At 37.2% G+C, this 14,431-nt stretch overlaps 1 protein-coding gene across 2 annotated transcripts in view; it reads right to left on the bottom strand.

Moving 5' to 3' along the window:
• KCNN2 (potassium calcium-activated channel subfamily N member 2) overlaps window positions 1–14,431 on the bottom strand; it is a 362,515-nt gene that overhangs the window by 147,067 nt on the left and 201,017 nt on the right. For both annotated transcript variants that reach the window (XM_036310432.1, XM_036310433.1), the window contains exon 3: window positions 2–204. In XM_036310432.1, coding sequence (XP_036166325.1) covers window positions 2–23 — 22 coding nt within the window. In that variant the 5' untranslated portion in view covers window positions 24–204. The remainder of the gene's footprint in view (window position 1; window positions 205–14,431) is intronic.

Raw genomic sequence — 14,431 nt, 5'->3', positions numbered from 1 at the left:
CATTTGCGCCTTCTGCGGAACATGAGGGGCTGGCGCCCCCGACCGCCGGGTCCCGGCCTCTTGCGCTCAGGCCCTCTGGCCACCCCAGTGGGTAGGTCCGTGGGTTTCTTCGGCCGTGGAAAGGGGGCTTGCTCGAGGGTCTGGGGGGCTGCTCAGCGACCGCCGGCCGCCAGCTCCTCCTCTGTTCCTCTTCCTCCGCCCCACCTGCAGCACAGACACAAAGCAAAGGCGGGTCACCTATGCGCAAACACCGCGCGTCTTCCTTGCCAAGCCCGGACGGCTGCGGCGGGCGAGAGAGGGGCCTGGCGCGGGCTGATTCACGCCGGTAGTCAGAGCCTGGCTGGAAATTACTAATAATGATAACTCGGGCTGAATAAGAGCTGCCCGAGGACAGCTCAGGGTTTTTGCTAGAGCTAGGTATAATTATTTCACTCCCCAGCAGACCAATAAAAATTGCATTTTGTGTTTCACAAATTCCCTGTGATGTGTCCTTCTCTTAAGCAGTGTACCAGAACAAAGCAGTGGCGGACCCTTTCGAGGATTCTTTGTTACTGCTCCATCTTAAGTCTTTATCGTTTGTATTTCTTTGTAACTTGAAATTTCCGTCTCCTCCAACCAAATAAAAGAACTCGGCCAGATGAATATTTATTTCCATTTTTTTAAGTGTGATTTTAAAGCATGATTTTTATGCTAGAGATGATAATGAATTAGATACACCAAGAAATTAGAGTGAAAGCAGATCACCCTCATTAGGTAATTGGAATTCTCAGCTGGATCCAATTTCCTGATATTCTACTCGCACTGCACCTGCCCTGAAGTTGCTTACCGCTTACCAGCTCCAAGTGTGTGTGTGTGTGTGTGTGTGTGTGTTCAGAGCCATGGAGTGAATAATTCATTTTAGGGTATCCTTTGGACATGGCTTAGACAATTTTAATTTTTTGTAAGGGCAAGTAAAAACATCCAGAAGAAAGGGGGGGGGGGATTGCTTTTAGTTCCACAGTCCTCAACTTGACATAATGAATAGTGTCAGAACTTGCATTTCTCAATAGTCAAGAATAGAATTTGTACGGCTAAAAATTGGAGACAGCGTTTCATTTTTATAATCTATTAGGATTTTTGGCAGTTTAATAGAACTTGTTTGGAATTATGAAGCTCATTGAATCTTTGGGGTGGCTGAGTAGATACTGCATGAATTGTGTGGTGAGAATGACTATTAAAAACAATTCTTAAAAAAGGAAAAGAAAAAAAACAATTCTAATGAATAATTTGGAATTACAAGGAAAACTTCTAAATAAAAGTTATTCACCTGGTGTGAAACAAAATCCAACTCAAGCACAATATTCATCACATTTATTTTCACTTTGTAACAAATTATACAGCTGCCTTCTAATTGCTCTATGATGCTGATTGAAGAAGTTTGCCTTATTCTTACAAATCTAAATACTTCAAAGAAATGTTTTCATGAAAATTAATTAGCTTTTCATAAATTTAGATGGAAAATTACATAGACCACCCCCCAAATATGTAAATATTGTTACCAGTATTACATTAGACATGTTTCTAGAGTTAACAAAATATTCTAAGAAAAAATATTCTAAGAAAGGTAATGGCTGCACCCTCTGTGTTGAACTGACTCTCAATTAGCAAAGTCAAGGCTTTCAAAGAGGTTCCATAAACAAAATAATAGAGAAAAATATTGTATCATTTTCCATGTATATTTCCATGCCTTAGTATGGCACTAGGTGCAATGCCATTAGTCATGTAGAAACAAAGAGTGTTTACTGAGATTCATGGCATTATGTGTGGGATTCCCACTGCTCACAAAGGGGGCTCAAGGGAAGGATGGAATGCACAAGGTAAGGAAGAAATAGAGATTTGCACCACAGCTTGAGGAACTGTCAGAATAGCAAAACTCAGATTAACAATGCTCCCACCTAGTCAATATTTTTAAAAAGCTCATGAAGTAATAATGTGAAACCCTCTGTGATTGGAGGGGGAGAAAAGTCCATCAGATATTTATCTTTCTGTTTTCAGGAATCATCTGATCACACACACCCAAAAAATCATCTTGCTAATAGATGTCTGCATTTGGGGAGTTCGATAACCCTCTATTAGTATGATGATGAAAAATCACAAGATGTCCCAGCAGCCAAGCCAGTGTGGCTCAGTGGTTGGGTGTCGAACTATGAACCAGAAGGTCATGGATCAATTCCTGGTTAGGGCATATACCCAGGTTGCAGGCTTGATCCCTAGTGTGGGGCATGCAGGAGGCTGCCGATCAATGATTCTCTCTCATCATTGATCTTTCTCTTTTTCTCTCTCCCTCTCCCTTCCTTTCTGGAATCAATAAAAATATTTTTTTAAAAAAGATGTCCTAGCAATTTTACGTTTCATTGTTTTTTTGTCTGAATCCTCCTGACTTTATTGTTTGAGGCATCTTACACTATTGGGTTATGACATGGGACACACTTAAGAGGTTCTTGTTTTCATCATTCTTTTTGTCTTTATAAAATTAACAAATGAATTTTAAGCTAAGATAGAAACATTTAAAATATGTATACTATATGTATACTGTAATCTTGCTTTTCCCCCCATATAGGATTGCAGAAATACATGTAATATGTAAAGTTAAGTAATCAGAACAACAAAGACAATATTCTTTCATGTGGATAGTGCCTAGCACATAGTAGCACTTATTTATACTTGTGAGAGTGAGGAGGCAAGGAGAGAGGGAGAAAATGAAGTGTTGAAGGAAAGGTCACAAAACAAGGGCCCACAACCTCCAATGATAAGCTTTTGGAAAATTACATTTGCTTCTCTTTCTGCCAGTAAGATATATAAGTTGTGAACTTTCTCTAGTTTAACACCAGAGGTCCTACTCATCCATGAAATGCATTTCAAAACTAATCAATTAAATACCCTTATTTCCACCAGTATAGTTATTTTGTAAAAATTGTCTATTTTTTCCTTATATACTAGAATAATTGCTTTCCCATATTTGTTGTATTTCAAGATTGTGAATATGCAAACACACAAAACACTCCCCCCCCCCCCCCCCCACTTATACTTAACAGTCTTAGAATAATAGTTTTCCCAGACCTCAGGGACTTGGGGGAAAAACTGATTGTTTGCACTCTGGTTCCTTATTTTATTCAGATTTATATTATGCCATTATTTATAATTCTCTTATTCATAGGATTTATTTGTCGGGGTTCCCTCTCTCTGTTGTTCCTTAAAAAGCAGGGCTCTCTTGAATTTGGATGTTTCAGATCTATATCCAAAGGCAGCCAGAGCAGTAGAGGCAGGGGTCCAGAGCATCTGTGCCCCACACTGCGTGGTGAGGGAAACAAAATAAGTGTTTTCCTGAGAATTTCTTTTTTCTTTGCCTCGGTGAGTAAATTATTTGGTGGTGCCAAACACAGGCGTTGTGATAAGATTCAGCCTCTCTGGACTTAGCTGGCTTAGCAGTAAATGCAAATGGGAGTCAGGGCACTATCTGAGTTGTTTTCTTAGCTAAATTTCCTGGAGCAGAACAATTTTTGAAAAGTCATAAAACAGCTGTTATTTTTAAACCACATATTGCCCTAGCTTCATACAAAATTTACTACATTTAAAGAAAACATTAGAATAATATTTATTATGTGTATTCTCTATTCTTCTGCATTGTGATTAGAAAGTATCAAGACCTGAATAAGAGTATTGATGATAGTCTTGTTAATTTTTAGTAATGCTACTCTTATTCAGGGACTACTTATCATGTTGGGGCCTATTCACTAACTTCATTAACTTTCCAAATTTATCTACTCTCATCCCTGTCCCCTATTACTTCTCTGCTAACTAGAGTGTTTATAAAAGTCTCAGCAGTGCTAGAAGAAAAAAAAAGAGAGAAATTATACTAGTTTTGTTAGTAGAATTGATCTGTTACGTAATTAAATACAGTGGGGCCTTGACTTACGAGTTTAATTCATTCCGTGACGGAGCTCGTAACTCAAATTACTCGTATGTCAAATCATAAAGTGAACGAGTGAGACAGGTGATGCTGGGCTGATGTTGTGGCATTCACTGTGACATTCGCTGCTCCAACTAGCGGTGGGTATCTGAAGCTGGCTCATAACCCGAATTTTAGCTCGCAACTCAAAGCAAAAAATCGGCCGAGAGACAGCTCGTATCTCGAAAAACTCGTTAGTCGGGACACTCGTAAGTCAAGGCCACACTGTAGGTTGAAATTATTGACTATGATGTCTTTTAAAAATAGTCTGTGGACTTCATAAACAAATATCCCTTGGCACTTAGAAACACACATCCAAATCTAGAAAGTCATACAAAAATTAATGGACAGCACATTGTAGTTTATAAAGCGGTTTCTTATGTGTTATTTTATTTGAATCTCATTAAGAACCCTTATGGAAGGTAGGAAAAGGTGTTATTATTATCTTCATCTTATAGGTGATGATAACACCTGAGATGTACTGCCTGAGGTGCCCCAGATCACATAGCTAGTGAGTAGCAGGGAACAGCCAGACTTTAAACACGGTCTTCTGATTCTGTCTGGCAAGTCTGTTTAACATTCTCTTAGCCTTTCCTTCATACAAGAATAACCTATTACTCTATCAACTCCTACAGGCTTGCGCTTTACTTATAGGCCAGGAATGGACAATAGTGACTTAACATTACCATTCACTGCGTTTGAATAGCCTAACTGACATTTCCTCACTGGCTTGATTGGGATTCTGTGATCCTTAACTATTGTCCTCTTGTTGACTTCATTTGAAGAGTAGAATAATATATAAGGATCTAATACAAGTGTGGATGAAATGGCAGGAATGTAATCATGCAGGCCCAAGGTGCCTAATTAAAAAGTATTTTTAGAAAAACATATCCTGGTCTATTCATACACAGTATTCTGTCTACTCTGCTGGAAGCTTATGCATTCCTTATTTTGGGCAACATCCATAATATAAGTTTAAGGCCAACAAAGTGTGCATATTGACACATGCAATGTCCATTTTGTCTTTTTATATAATAAGGGAGAAGGAACAGACTCAAGCTCCCTGCCCCGGGGCTTAGAGGAACTTGTTTATAGTCCTACAGGGATCGCCTGCCTCCCTGGTCTCTGTGCCCTGAAAGAGCTGTCCTCTCGGTGTTGTTGTTTCTTCCCATATTCCAAGAAAGGAAGCCAGGCTGTGTGCCAGAAAGAGAGAGAAACCCCTGTGCCTCACAGCTGGGGTCAAGAGTTAACACATGTGGGGTCAAAGATATGCAAATCCATCCCTAAATAATGAGGTCATATCGACCACATGGTGATTCCAAAAGTCCATGGTTGCTCAAAACTAAAATATAATGAGGCCACAAAAGTTTTCGAAGCTATATTCCCCCCCTGAAATTCAATATATTTTCCCAACATTGTTTTTTTCTCTTTTAGGATTAGGACACACCATTCATTCTCTCTCTCTCTCTCTCTCTCTCTCTCTCTCTCTCTCTCTCTCTCTCTCTCTCTCTCTCTCTCTCTTCCTTTCCCTGTTAATTCTATTTCCATGTCTTATTCATCAGTTCGTTATATTTTTCTTTTTCTTTTCCACTTCTTGCCAAACAGGCTCAGGAAATCTATCACCCTTTGTTTATCTTTATCTTATTTTCTCTCTATCTGAAACTATTTGTAAAACCCCATCCCCAAATAATTGTCTTAGGGCAAGGAGAGTTGGTGCCTACTCATATAAAGAGAAAGAACCACAATTTTCTAATTTGAATTAAACATAATAGTGTCATCAGCAACAAAACATTCTAAATGCTGATAAATTTTCTTCAACATTTGCCTATTCTTCCTCACCTAATATACCAGGTAGCACATTTTCTATACCATTTTAATTATTAATGTACTATAATTATCTGTATGTACAAAATGATATAAATAATACATCGTATTAGGAAAAACACACAACAGATATATACTAGACAAATATAATGACAAAACTCAATATTTGACACAGTGTTTTGCCCTTGCTACATGTTTAATTAGTTAAAACTATTAGATACTTTCATTCACAAGCCAAGTTCTCCTAACAAGGGGTATTTCTAGGCTCATATAACTGAAAATATAATTGGGGAAGACTTCAGTGCTGATTGATTCAAATGTTAAGTCACCATCAGCATTCCAACACATTCCTTGGATCTCTTCCCATCATTGTCCTCCTTTATACATATTGGCTTAATCCTCATGTTATTTTACCTTAAGGTAGGAAAAATGACTCAGGCACTTCTAGGCTTTTAAGCACACTCCCATCATTCAGAGGGAAGCAGATCATCCAGCCTCAAACCAGCTAAGTTAACATACTAGGCCCTGAACCAAACTTAAAGAATGGTTAAAGGGGGGCATAATAGGAATGGCGCATCAAACAAAGAATACTGATAAAGAGATAGAAATTATTTAAAAGAATCAAATGAAAATTCTGGAGTTGAAAAGTATAGTATTCAAAAAGAAAAATTCACTAGAGGATCTCAATAGTAGATTTGAGCCAAAAGGAAAACAAATCATTGACCTTGAGGACATCAAAAGAAAACCACAGATGGACATAATTTATGAATATAGATGCAAAAATCCTCAACAAAATATAATCAAACTGAATACATCAATATATAAAAAGTATATCTATATCTATATCTATATCTATATCTATATCTAATCTCAAGTGGGGTTTATCATAGGAATGTAAGGTTAGCTTATCATCAAAATTCAATTTGTGTAATATAGCATGCCAACAGAATTAAAGACAAAACCATATAATCATCTTGATAGACAGAAAAAAACACTTGAAAAAAATGCAAAACCCTGTTATGATAAACATAGCCAACCAACTAGAAATAGCAGGGTATTTTCTCAAAACTATAAAAGGCATCTATGAAAAATTCACTGCTAATATCGTAGTTACTGGTGAAAGGTTAAGCTTCCCTCCTAAGATCAGAACCAAGACAATATCTGATCTGTCTGCTTCCATTAAATATTGTACTGAAAGTTCTAGCCAGAGAATTAGGCAAGCAAAGGAAATAAAAGGCACCCAGAGGGAAAGAAAGAAGTAAAACTATCTCTATTCACAGATGACATGATTTTTTGTATAGAAAACTCCTAAGGAACCCAATAAATTTTATTAGAACTAATAAGTTCAGCAGATTTCTGGATATAATATTAATATTTAAAAACCAACTGTATTTCTCTACACTAGCAATGAGTAATTTAAAATGAAATTTAAAAACAATTTAATGTGCAATTAATAAAAATATTTAGAAATGCATCAACAAAAGAGCAAAACTTTTACACAAACTAACAAATATTGTTGGAAGAAACTAAATAAGTCCTAAATAAGTGGAGAGACATGCTATATTCATGAATTAGGAGATTTAATATTATTAATCTACTGATTCAAATTCTTATCAAGATCCTAGTTGACTTTTTTAAGAAATTGACAAACTGATCCTAAAATTCACATGGAAATGCAAGTAGCCCAGAATAGAAAACAATCTTGAAGTATAGAAACAAATTTTAATTACTCACATTTGTTAAATAAAATCTTCCTACAAAGCTATAGTAATCAAGATAGTGAGTAATAGAGCTCCCAGGAGCCTGGATTGTGAGATGCCTTATAGGACATGCTTTCTGGGCAATGTGACCCCAACAATTAGAAGAATTCCAGGTACCTAGTAGGTGCTACATAATGTTGATAGACCTGAATACATGCCTCATGGATAGTTTACTCATAATAGATACTGATTTTTTTCTGAAAGACATCCTAGCTCTTTTGAATGCACAAGCTGCTTGATCTCAGCATGTTTGTTAAAATGAAAGGTGGGGTAGTCTAAAATCCTTCCGTTATGGCAGATAACTTGACAAGCGTCAACTTTACCCATGTCTATGCTATAGACATTACAATAAAAAGTTATTTCTAAATTTTTTAAAAAGTGTGTAATGGAATAAGAGTAGATATAGAGATCAATGGAACAGAATTGACAGTCTAGAAATAAGCCTTTACATTTATGGTCAATTGATTTTTAACACAGATGCCAAGATAAGTCAATGAGGATAAGATAGTTTTTTCAACAATGGTGCTAGGAAAACTGGATATCCACATGTAAAAAACTAACTTGGGCCCCTTCCTTACAGCAAACACAGAAATTAATTCTGAATGGATTAAACACCTAAATGTGAAAACAAACAAACAAAACAAAAACACACTGTGAAACTATTTTAAAAAGCATAGGTGTGTCATGACTTTGGATTAAGCAATACTTTCTTAGACATGACACTAAACGCATAAGTTGTAAAAGAAAATAGCTACTCTGGACTTCATCAAAATTAAAACTTTGGTGTTTCAAAGCACTTCAACATGAGAGTGAAAAGACCATCTAGAGTGTAAGAATAAATTTGCAAATCATAGCATTCTCGAGGATGACTGGTAATGGTTACTCATGGCCAGTAATTGTCTGAATGAATACCTTCGCTCTCTCACCCTTTTGTAGCTCAGACATATACTCACAACACGGTGAGACTGAAGCCTTTGTAAGAGGTTATCAGTGGCAGTTTTGGAAGTACTATGTATGCTCTCATTTTGAGGGTTGGCAACGAGAGTGCACTCCACAGCCAGCCTGCAGCATGTGGTTCGGCTGCTTGAAGCACACATCTTAAAGGCCTCAGCAACCAAGAAGGCAAAGCACAAGGCGGGCACCCAAAGCATAAGGCCGGACACTTATTTGATATTGACAAGGGACAGTAGCACTGGAATCACACTCATGCTCCCTTCAAAAGAGAGACCAGGCAAGTCAGAGGCCCTGTTAAGAAGGCAGGGCCTACCGCTCCAAACCCTCTCACAGATGTTTATCTAAGGGGATGTGGAGGTGGGAATTGTATGAGAGGAAAGCAAAATTCCTGACCACTTCCCATTCTTACACAATGAAATAATTTACTCATGGAGTTTTTTGTTTGCGTTTTTAGCCAAGATAAAAGTCATGTTTTGTTTAAATTTATTAAGTACTTTGCTAAGAGTAAAAAACTTCTTTGTTTTTTCAATTTTTTAGTAGTCCCATAGACAATGGAAGAAAGATGTAGAAACAGAACACCCTGTTCTGGAAGATAAATTACATGACGTGTACCAACCCATTGAAATCAGATTAAGCAAAAAGTATGTTCTCAGTTATTAAAGGGCGTTCCAAGATAAAGGACTCTTAGGTTTCCTGTTCTAGATTTTTGTCTTTTGCTTATGCCCAGATCAGGGCTTTGGAGAACAACAGAGAGACGGCGGTCTTGAAACAGCTTTTGCTACAACTGGTGCAATGGGACTTAAGTGATGAACTACCTTCCCCAGAGTGGGCCTGAGTGTTGACCTTGTGTGTTAGAGCTCCATGCAGAGGGATGGGAGAAGTTAGCCTCATATGGATTCACATAAGACAGGGGCAAGAAAGGGCCTTTCACTTCTCCTTTGCCCCTCTTTGACAGGTTGCACAGAAAATAGCTTATGTTTATATGTCTCAGGCTTATAGTCCTTAGAAGGCTCTTCTGATCTATTTCCTTTTTTTTTTTTTTCTTCATTCTCCCAGGCTTAAGGAGATTCTTGGTTTCCCAGTCGTTAGGACAGGTCAGGGAATGAAAGAAGGATGAAGTCTTTCAGATAACTAACTAGAGAGAGCCCAGTTATCAGCAGACTGGAAGGGGAAATAGACAAGAAGAGGACACATCAGGGTACACTTGAATATATCAGTGGCTATAACACAGATAATGTCCTCAAAAAGTTCAAAGGACAAGGCACTTTGTTTCTTTCTCATTCAATTTCTAAAATCTGGGAAAATTACCTCAAATAAATGTTTAGAAACCTTTCTAAGTCTTCTTCATGTGGCTGCTCTGACTAATCCTTAAAAATACAACTCAGTATATGTGTTAGGTCTGATCAAATAATTGAATCGATACACTCTCCCCTGGGACTGACCTTTAGGCCACTTCACAAAGGACATTCCACTTGCTTAGACCACATTCCACTTGCTAAGACCATTATCTCTCCCCTCCCGACTTTCCCAGAACCCAGACCTACACAGAGAATTCTCTGCACAGAAAAAGCCTGCCTAGGCTTTAAAAACCTCTGACTCCCCGTCTTTGGGGGCTGGCGCCATTTTTGGGCTCAGCCCATCTGGTATCCAGATGACCTAATAAATTTATAATCCCTTACTGCTTTGGCCTCGTGTGTTCCTCCTTCAGAAACCCTAACAGTAAGAAGCAAAACTAGAGAAGTATGGAAAAATGTAAAGGAGATATAGTTTTATGAGCTTAAGATGGAGATTTTCCTAAGTAATTGACTAAACTCAACAGACATAAAGGAAAAGACAGCTGATTTGATCTTATGTCAGGATAAAACATCCCCAGGAACCAAAAACAAAAAGACAAGTGCCATATTTAACAGACCAAGGATTAATATCAAGCATGTTTTTTAAAAAGTCTAAGAAATTAAGAGTAAAATTTTTTAAAAACTGGATGGAGGAATAATAAAAGGATACAAACAAACAATTTTTAAAAAGATGAGCCCTGGCCAGTTTGGCTCAGTGGATAGAGTGTCAGCCTGTGAACTGAAAGGCCCCAGGTTTGATTCTGGTCAAGGGCACATGCCCAGGTTGTGGGCTCAATCCCAAGTGGGGGGCTTGCAGGAGATAGCTGATCAATGATTCTCTCTCATCACTGATGTTTCTATATCTCTCTCCCTCTTCCTTCCTCTCTGAAATCAATAAAAATATATTTTAAAAATAAAAAAAGACGAAATACAAATGGTCAAAGAAAACCTGAATAATCAAGGAAATGCAAACTAAAATAATTTTTTCCTATTCGATTGAATGATGATACAATAAGATGCATTGGTGAGGCTGCAAGAAATCAGCTTTCTCATAGACCATAGATAGGAGTATACATTGGTAAAGCCTAGTTTGTAACATCAAAATGTTAAATACACAACTTTTCACTTAATAAGTCCACTAATAGAAATCTATTCTTTAAAAATATTTTCATGCATATATTTGTAATGATCTTCACTGTAGCATGATACAGTACAGAAAAAAAGAATAAAATAAATGCCCATCAAAAAGTATCCTACAATAATTTTGTTAAAGGATGACTAGGACATATATGTAAAGAATTGGAATGACCAAAATTTATCATTAGTTTAAACCAAGTGACAAAACCATTCATACAGCATGATTCCACAAATAAAAATTATGTGCTTCTATTTGTATATAAAGTTATAGGAAGGAGACTATCAGGTTGATAATGGTAAGTACTGGGAAGTGGATGTGGTGGTGGTCATGAAGGACAGCTTTTAGCTGTTGCTTGTGGGGTGAGACTTGAATAAATACATTTTTAAAATACAATGAAAGGGAGGGGAAAAACAACATAAGACTCAGGCATGCGAACATACTCTGAGCCTTTTCTTGATCTCTTACATGCCCCATTCTGTATTTTCCAGCATTGTAGCCAATGGTTCCTCATCCCCACTAGCATCAGGCACAGGGGAGATGGGCAATAGGTGTTTGTTGAATTAAAGTTAAATAAATAAGAAGTTGTTGCTTTAGGCAAAAAGAAAAACCTAAAGGCTATACAAACTTCCAAAGAATCAAAGTCTTGTTACTTTATTTATTGATGTATTGAATAAAGTACTGAACTCATAGATATGGACTTACTTTTTCTTTTTGCTTTATTTTGTTTTGCTTTATGGAAATGTAACCATACTGTGGTCTTTCTTCAAGGTTATTAAATACTCTCTGTTGATTGCCCCTGAAGTCCAGATACCAATTGCCATCCCAGAGTTAATTAGGCCTCCAATGAATTTTTTTTCCAAAATGGAAATAATTGGACACATAAGGGCAAGAGCTATGACGGAATCAGATTCTAGGTATCAGATTTTTATGCAGGTAAGAGGGAATCTAGAGATCAACCACAGGTTGGGCTCAGTTTTATCCATAAAGTACCTATTTACCTTTAGGAGGTAAATGATCTTTGGGCCATTAGACGAACTAAAGTAGCAATTTCCTGAACTTTACTATAAACAGTTAATTCCACTAACTCTCTGGAACTATTTCATCTATCACTGGTTGAGGGGGGATGGAGGTGGTCGTGCTCATGTGGCAATAGTTTTTCTATAGCATTAAAAACCTTATGCATTTATTTTATGTGGACAGCAAGTATAAAAGATAAACATTTTTGTGTCATCCATGCTAAAGGAGAATTGTGGTCAAAAACACACCCCATTAGCTTTTAATAAAATAAACAACCAAAAACAATACACAGTTTGAGAAACTTTAAAGAAAATAAAACAGATAAAACTAATAGTTCAGGGAGCTAAAAATAGTAAAGCCACATGCAATTATCTTCTGTAGCAAATAAATAAGTAGACTTTTTAAAACTATAATCATTGCAAATTAAATGTTTCTAAATAATATTTGTGAGGAACTTTGCAATTATTAATTTAATACATATTAAGCTTTTTTTCCCCTCTAACTTCATTTGCTCATCAATATCTTCCTACCTCATAGGACTTAGAGAAGTTTAAAATTATTTAATAATACAATTCCTATTCATGTTCTCATAACCACTCCAGTGAATTTTGATGTATACGTTTGTGGATATATATATATATATATCATATATAAATATGATTCACTGCTTATCACAATTTCTTGTATTCTTCATCATTCTCTACTTCAACAATGTTTTAATTCACTTTCCATTTAGTGGGGCATACTCTTATAATTCTTATATGTCTCAGATGTCCTTCTATTGTCAGATGAACAATATATTAGTACTAGTGGCCTGGTGCATGAAATTCATGCGCATTAAAAGGGAATTAAGTAGAGGAAATATTTTAATATTGCTATTTGCCCTATCTCTATAATAGAAGTGTCAGAGATGAAAGAAAATTAGTAAAATGTATATGACAATCTTCCTTCTTTCAGAGTCTGGGGCACACCGTGGGACCCAGAGTCAAATCCCCGCCCATCCGCATGCACCTCAAAAGTGCACGAGACCCAGACCCAGCTGGCCCCACCCCCACTGGGTAAGATCTACACCTGGCCAGCCCCACCCCCGTCAAGCCCCCCTGGGCTGGGGGCACAGCCTCAGGTCCCCCGTCAAGCCCCGCCGGGTAGGGGGGCGCAGCCTGATGTCCCCTGTCAAGCCCCACTGGGCGGGGGGCATAGCCTTAGGTCCTCTGCTCTGGCCTGGTACTATGTAGTCTCAGGTTCCTGCTGACCGCTTGTTACGGGAACCCCGCCTCCTCTGTGGGCGCAGCCATCTTGTGAGGGGGTAATGGAGTGAGGGTCTATTTGCATATCACCTCTTTATTATATAGGATATCTGGTTATAGGGTTCTTGGAATAGACTCATTTCCTCTGAGAACCCTGTAAATGTTATTTTACTATATTTTAACTGCTAGTGTTGTTATTGGGAATCCAGATGCTAGTTTGATTTCCTTTCAAATGGAAATAACCTTTGGTCTCTGAGATGGAAGCTTGTAAGTTTTTCTCTATATTCTTGGAGTTCAGAAACTTTTGTTAGGGTATACTTCAATATATTGGAATTTTTTCCCCCTGAATTATTCTACAGACTTGATGAGTTAGTCTAACAGCTCTATTCTTTCTTCAGGTCAGGTATTTTTCCTCTGTATATTTTATTATTCTTCAACTTTTATTTTTCCTTTTTCTAGAATATAAATAATTCACGTATTTTTTTTTTGTCCTAGATATGTCTTCTAAATAAATGTTTTTCACTCAGGATTTCCATTTCTTTGTATTTTTTTTTTTTGCCTGTGTTTTGAGATACAATTTCCATTTAATTTTCTAGAATGATAATGTGGTCCTAATTGTACACATTATTTTAAGTCACTTTATGAAATTATTAAAATTTGAGAATCATTCCTTAAGTTTCAAACTCTTTTCTGGAGAGTTCTCACTGTTTCATTAAACTTTATATTTTGAAATAATCTTAGATTTATAAAAAATAATATGGAAAGTTCTATTTAGTCTTCACTCAGCTCCCCTTCATGTTAACATGACTTACTAAAAGAAATTGGCTCACATGCTATAGTTCCAGGCTGAGTCAAAAGGCTTGAGAACTAGGAGAGCCAACAGTGTAAATTTCATTCCAAGATCAGGAGAGTTGAGACCCAAGAAGAGCCAATATTTCAATTCAAGTCTGAAGGCAGGAGAAGACTGATGTACAGTTAAAGGCAGTCAGACTGAAGAGTTACTTCTCACTCAGCCTTCTTGTTCTACTCAAGTCGTAATTGATAGGACCTCCCACATTAGGCAGGGCGATCTGTTTTACTCTGTCTTCAATTAAAATGTTAATTTAATTCACAAAACTCCCACAGACACACCCAGAACAATGTTCCACCAAATATCTTGACAATTAGCA

Source organism: Myotis myotis, unplaced genomic scaffold (assembly GCF_014108235.1).
Source record: "Myotis myotis isolate mMyoMyo1 unplaced genomic scaffold, mMyoMyo1.p scaffold_m19_p_5, whole genome shotgun sequence".
In the NCBI taxonomy this organism is placed as follows: Eukaryota; Metazoa; Chordata; class Mammalia; order Chiroptera; family Vespertilionidae; genus Myotis; species Myotis myotis.
This window is presented reverse-complemented; position numbering and strand designations above follow the sequence as displayed.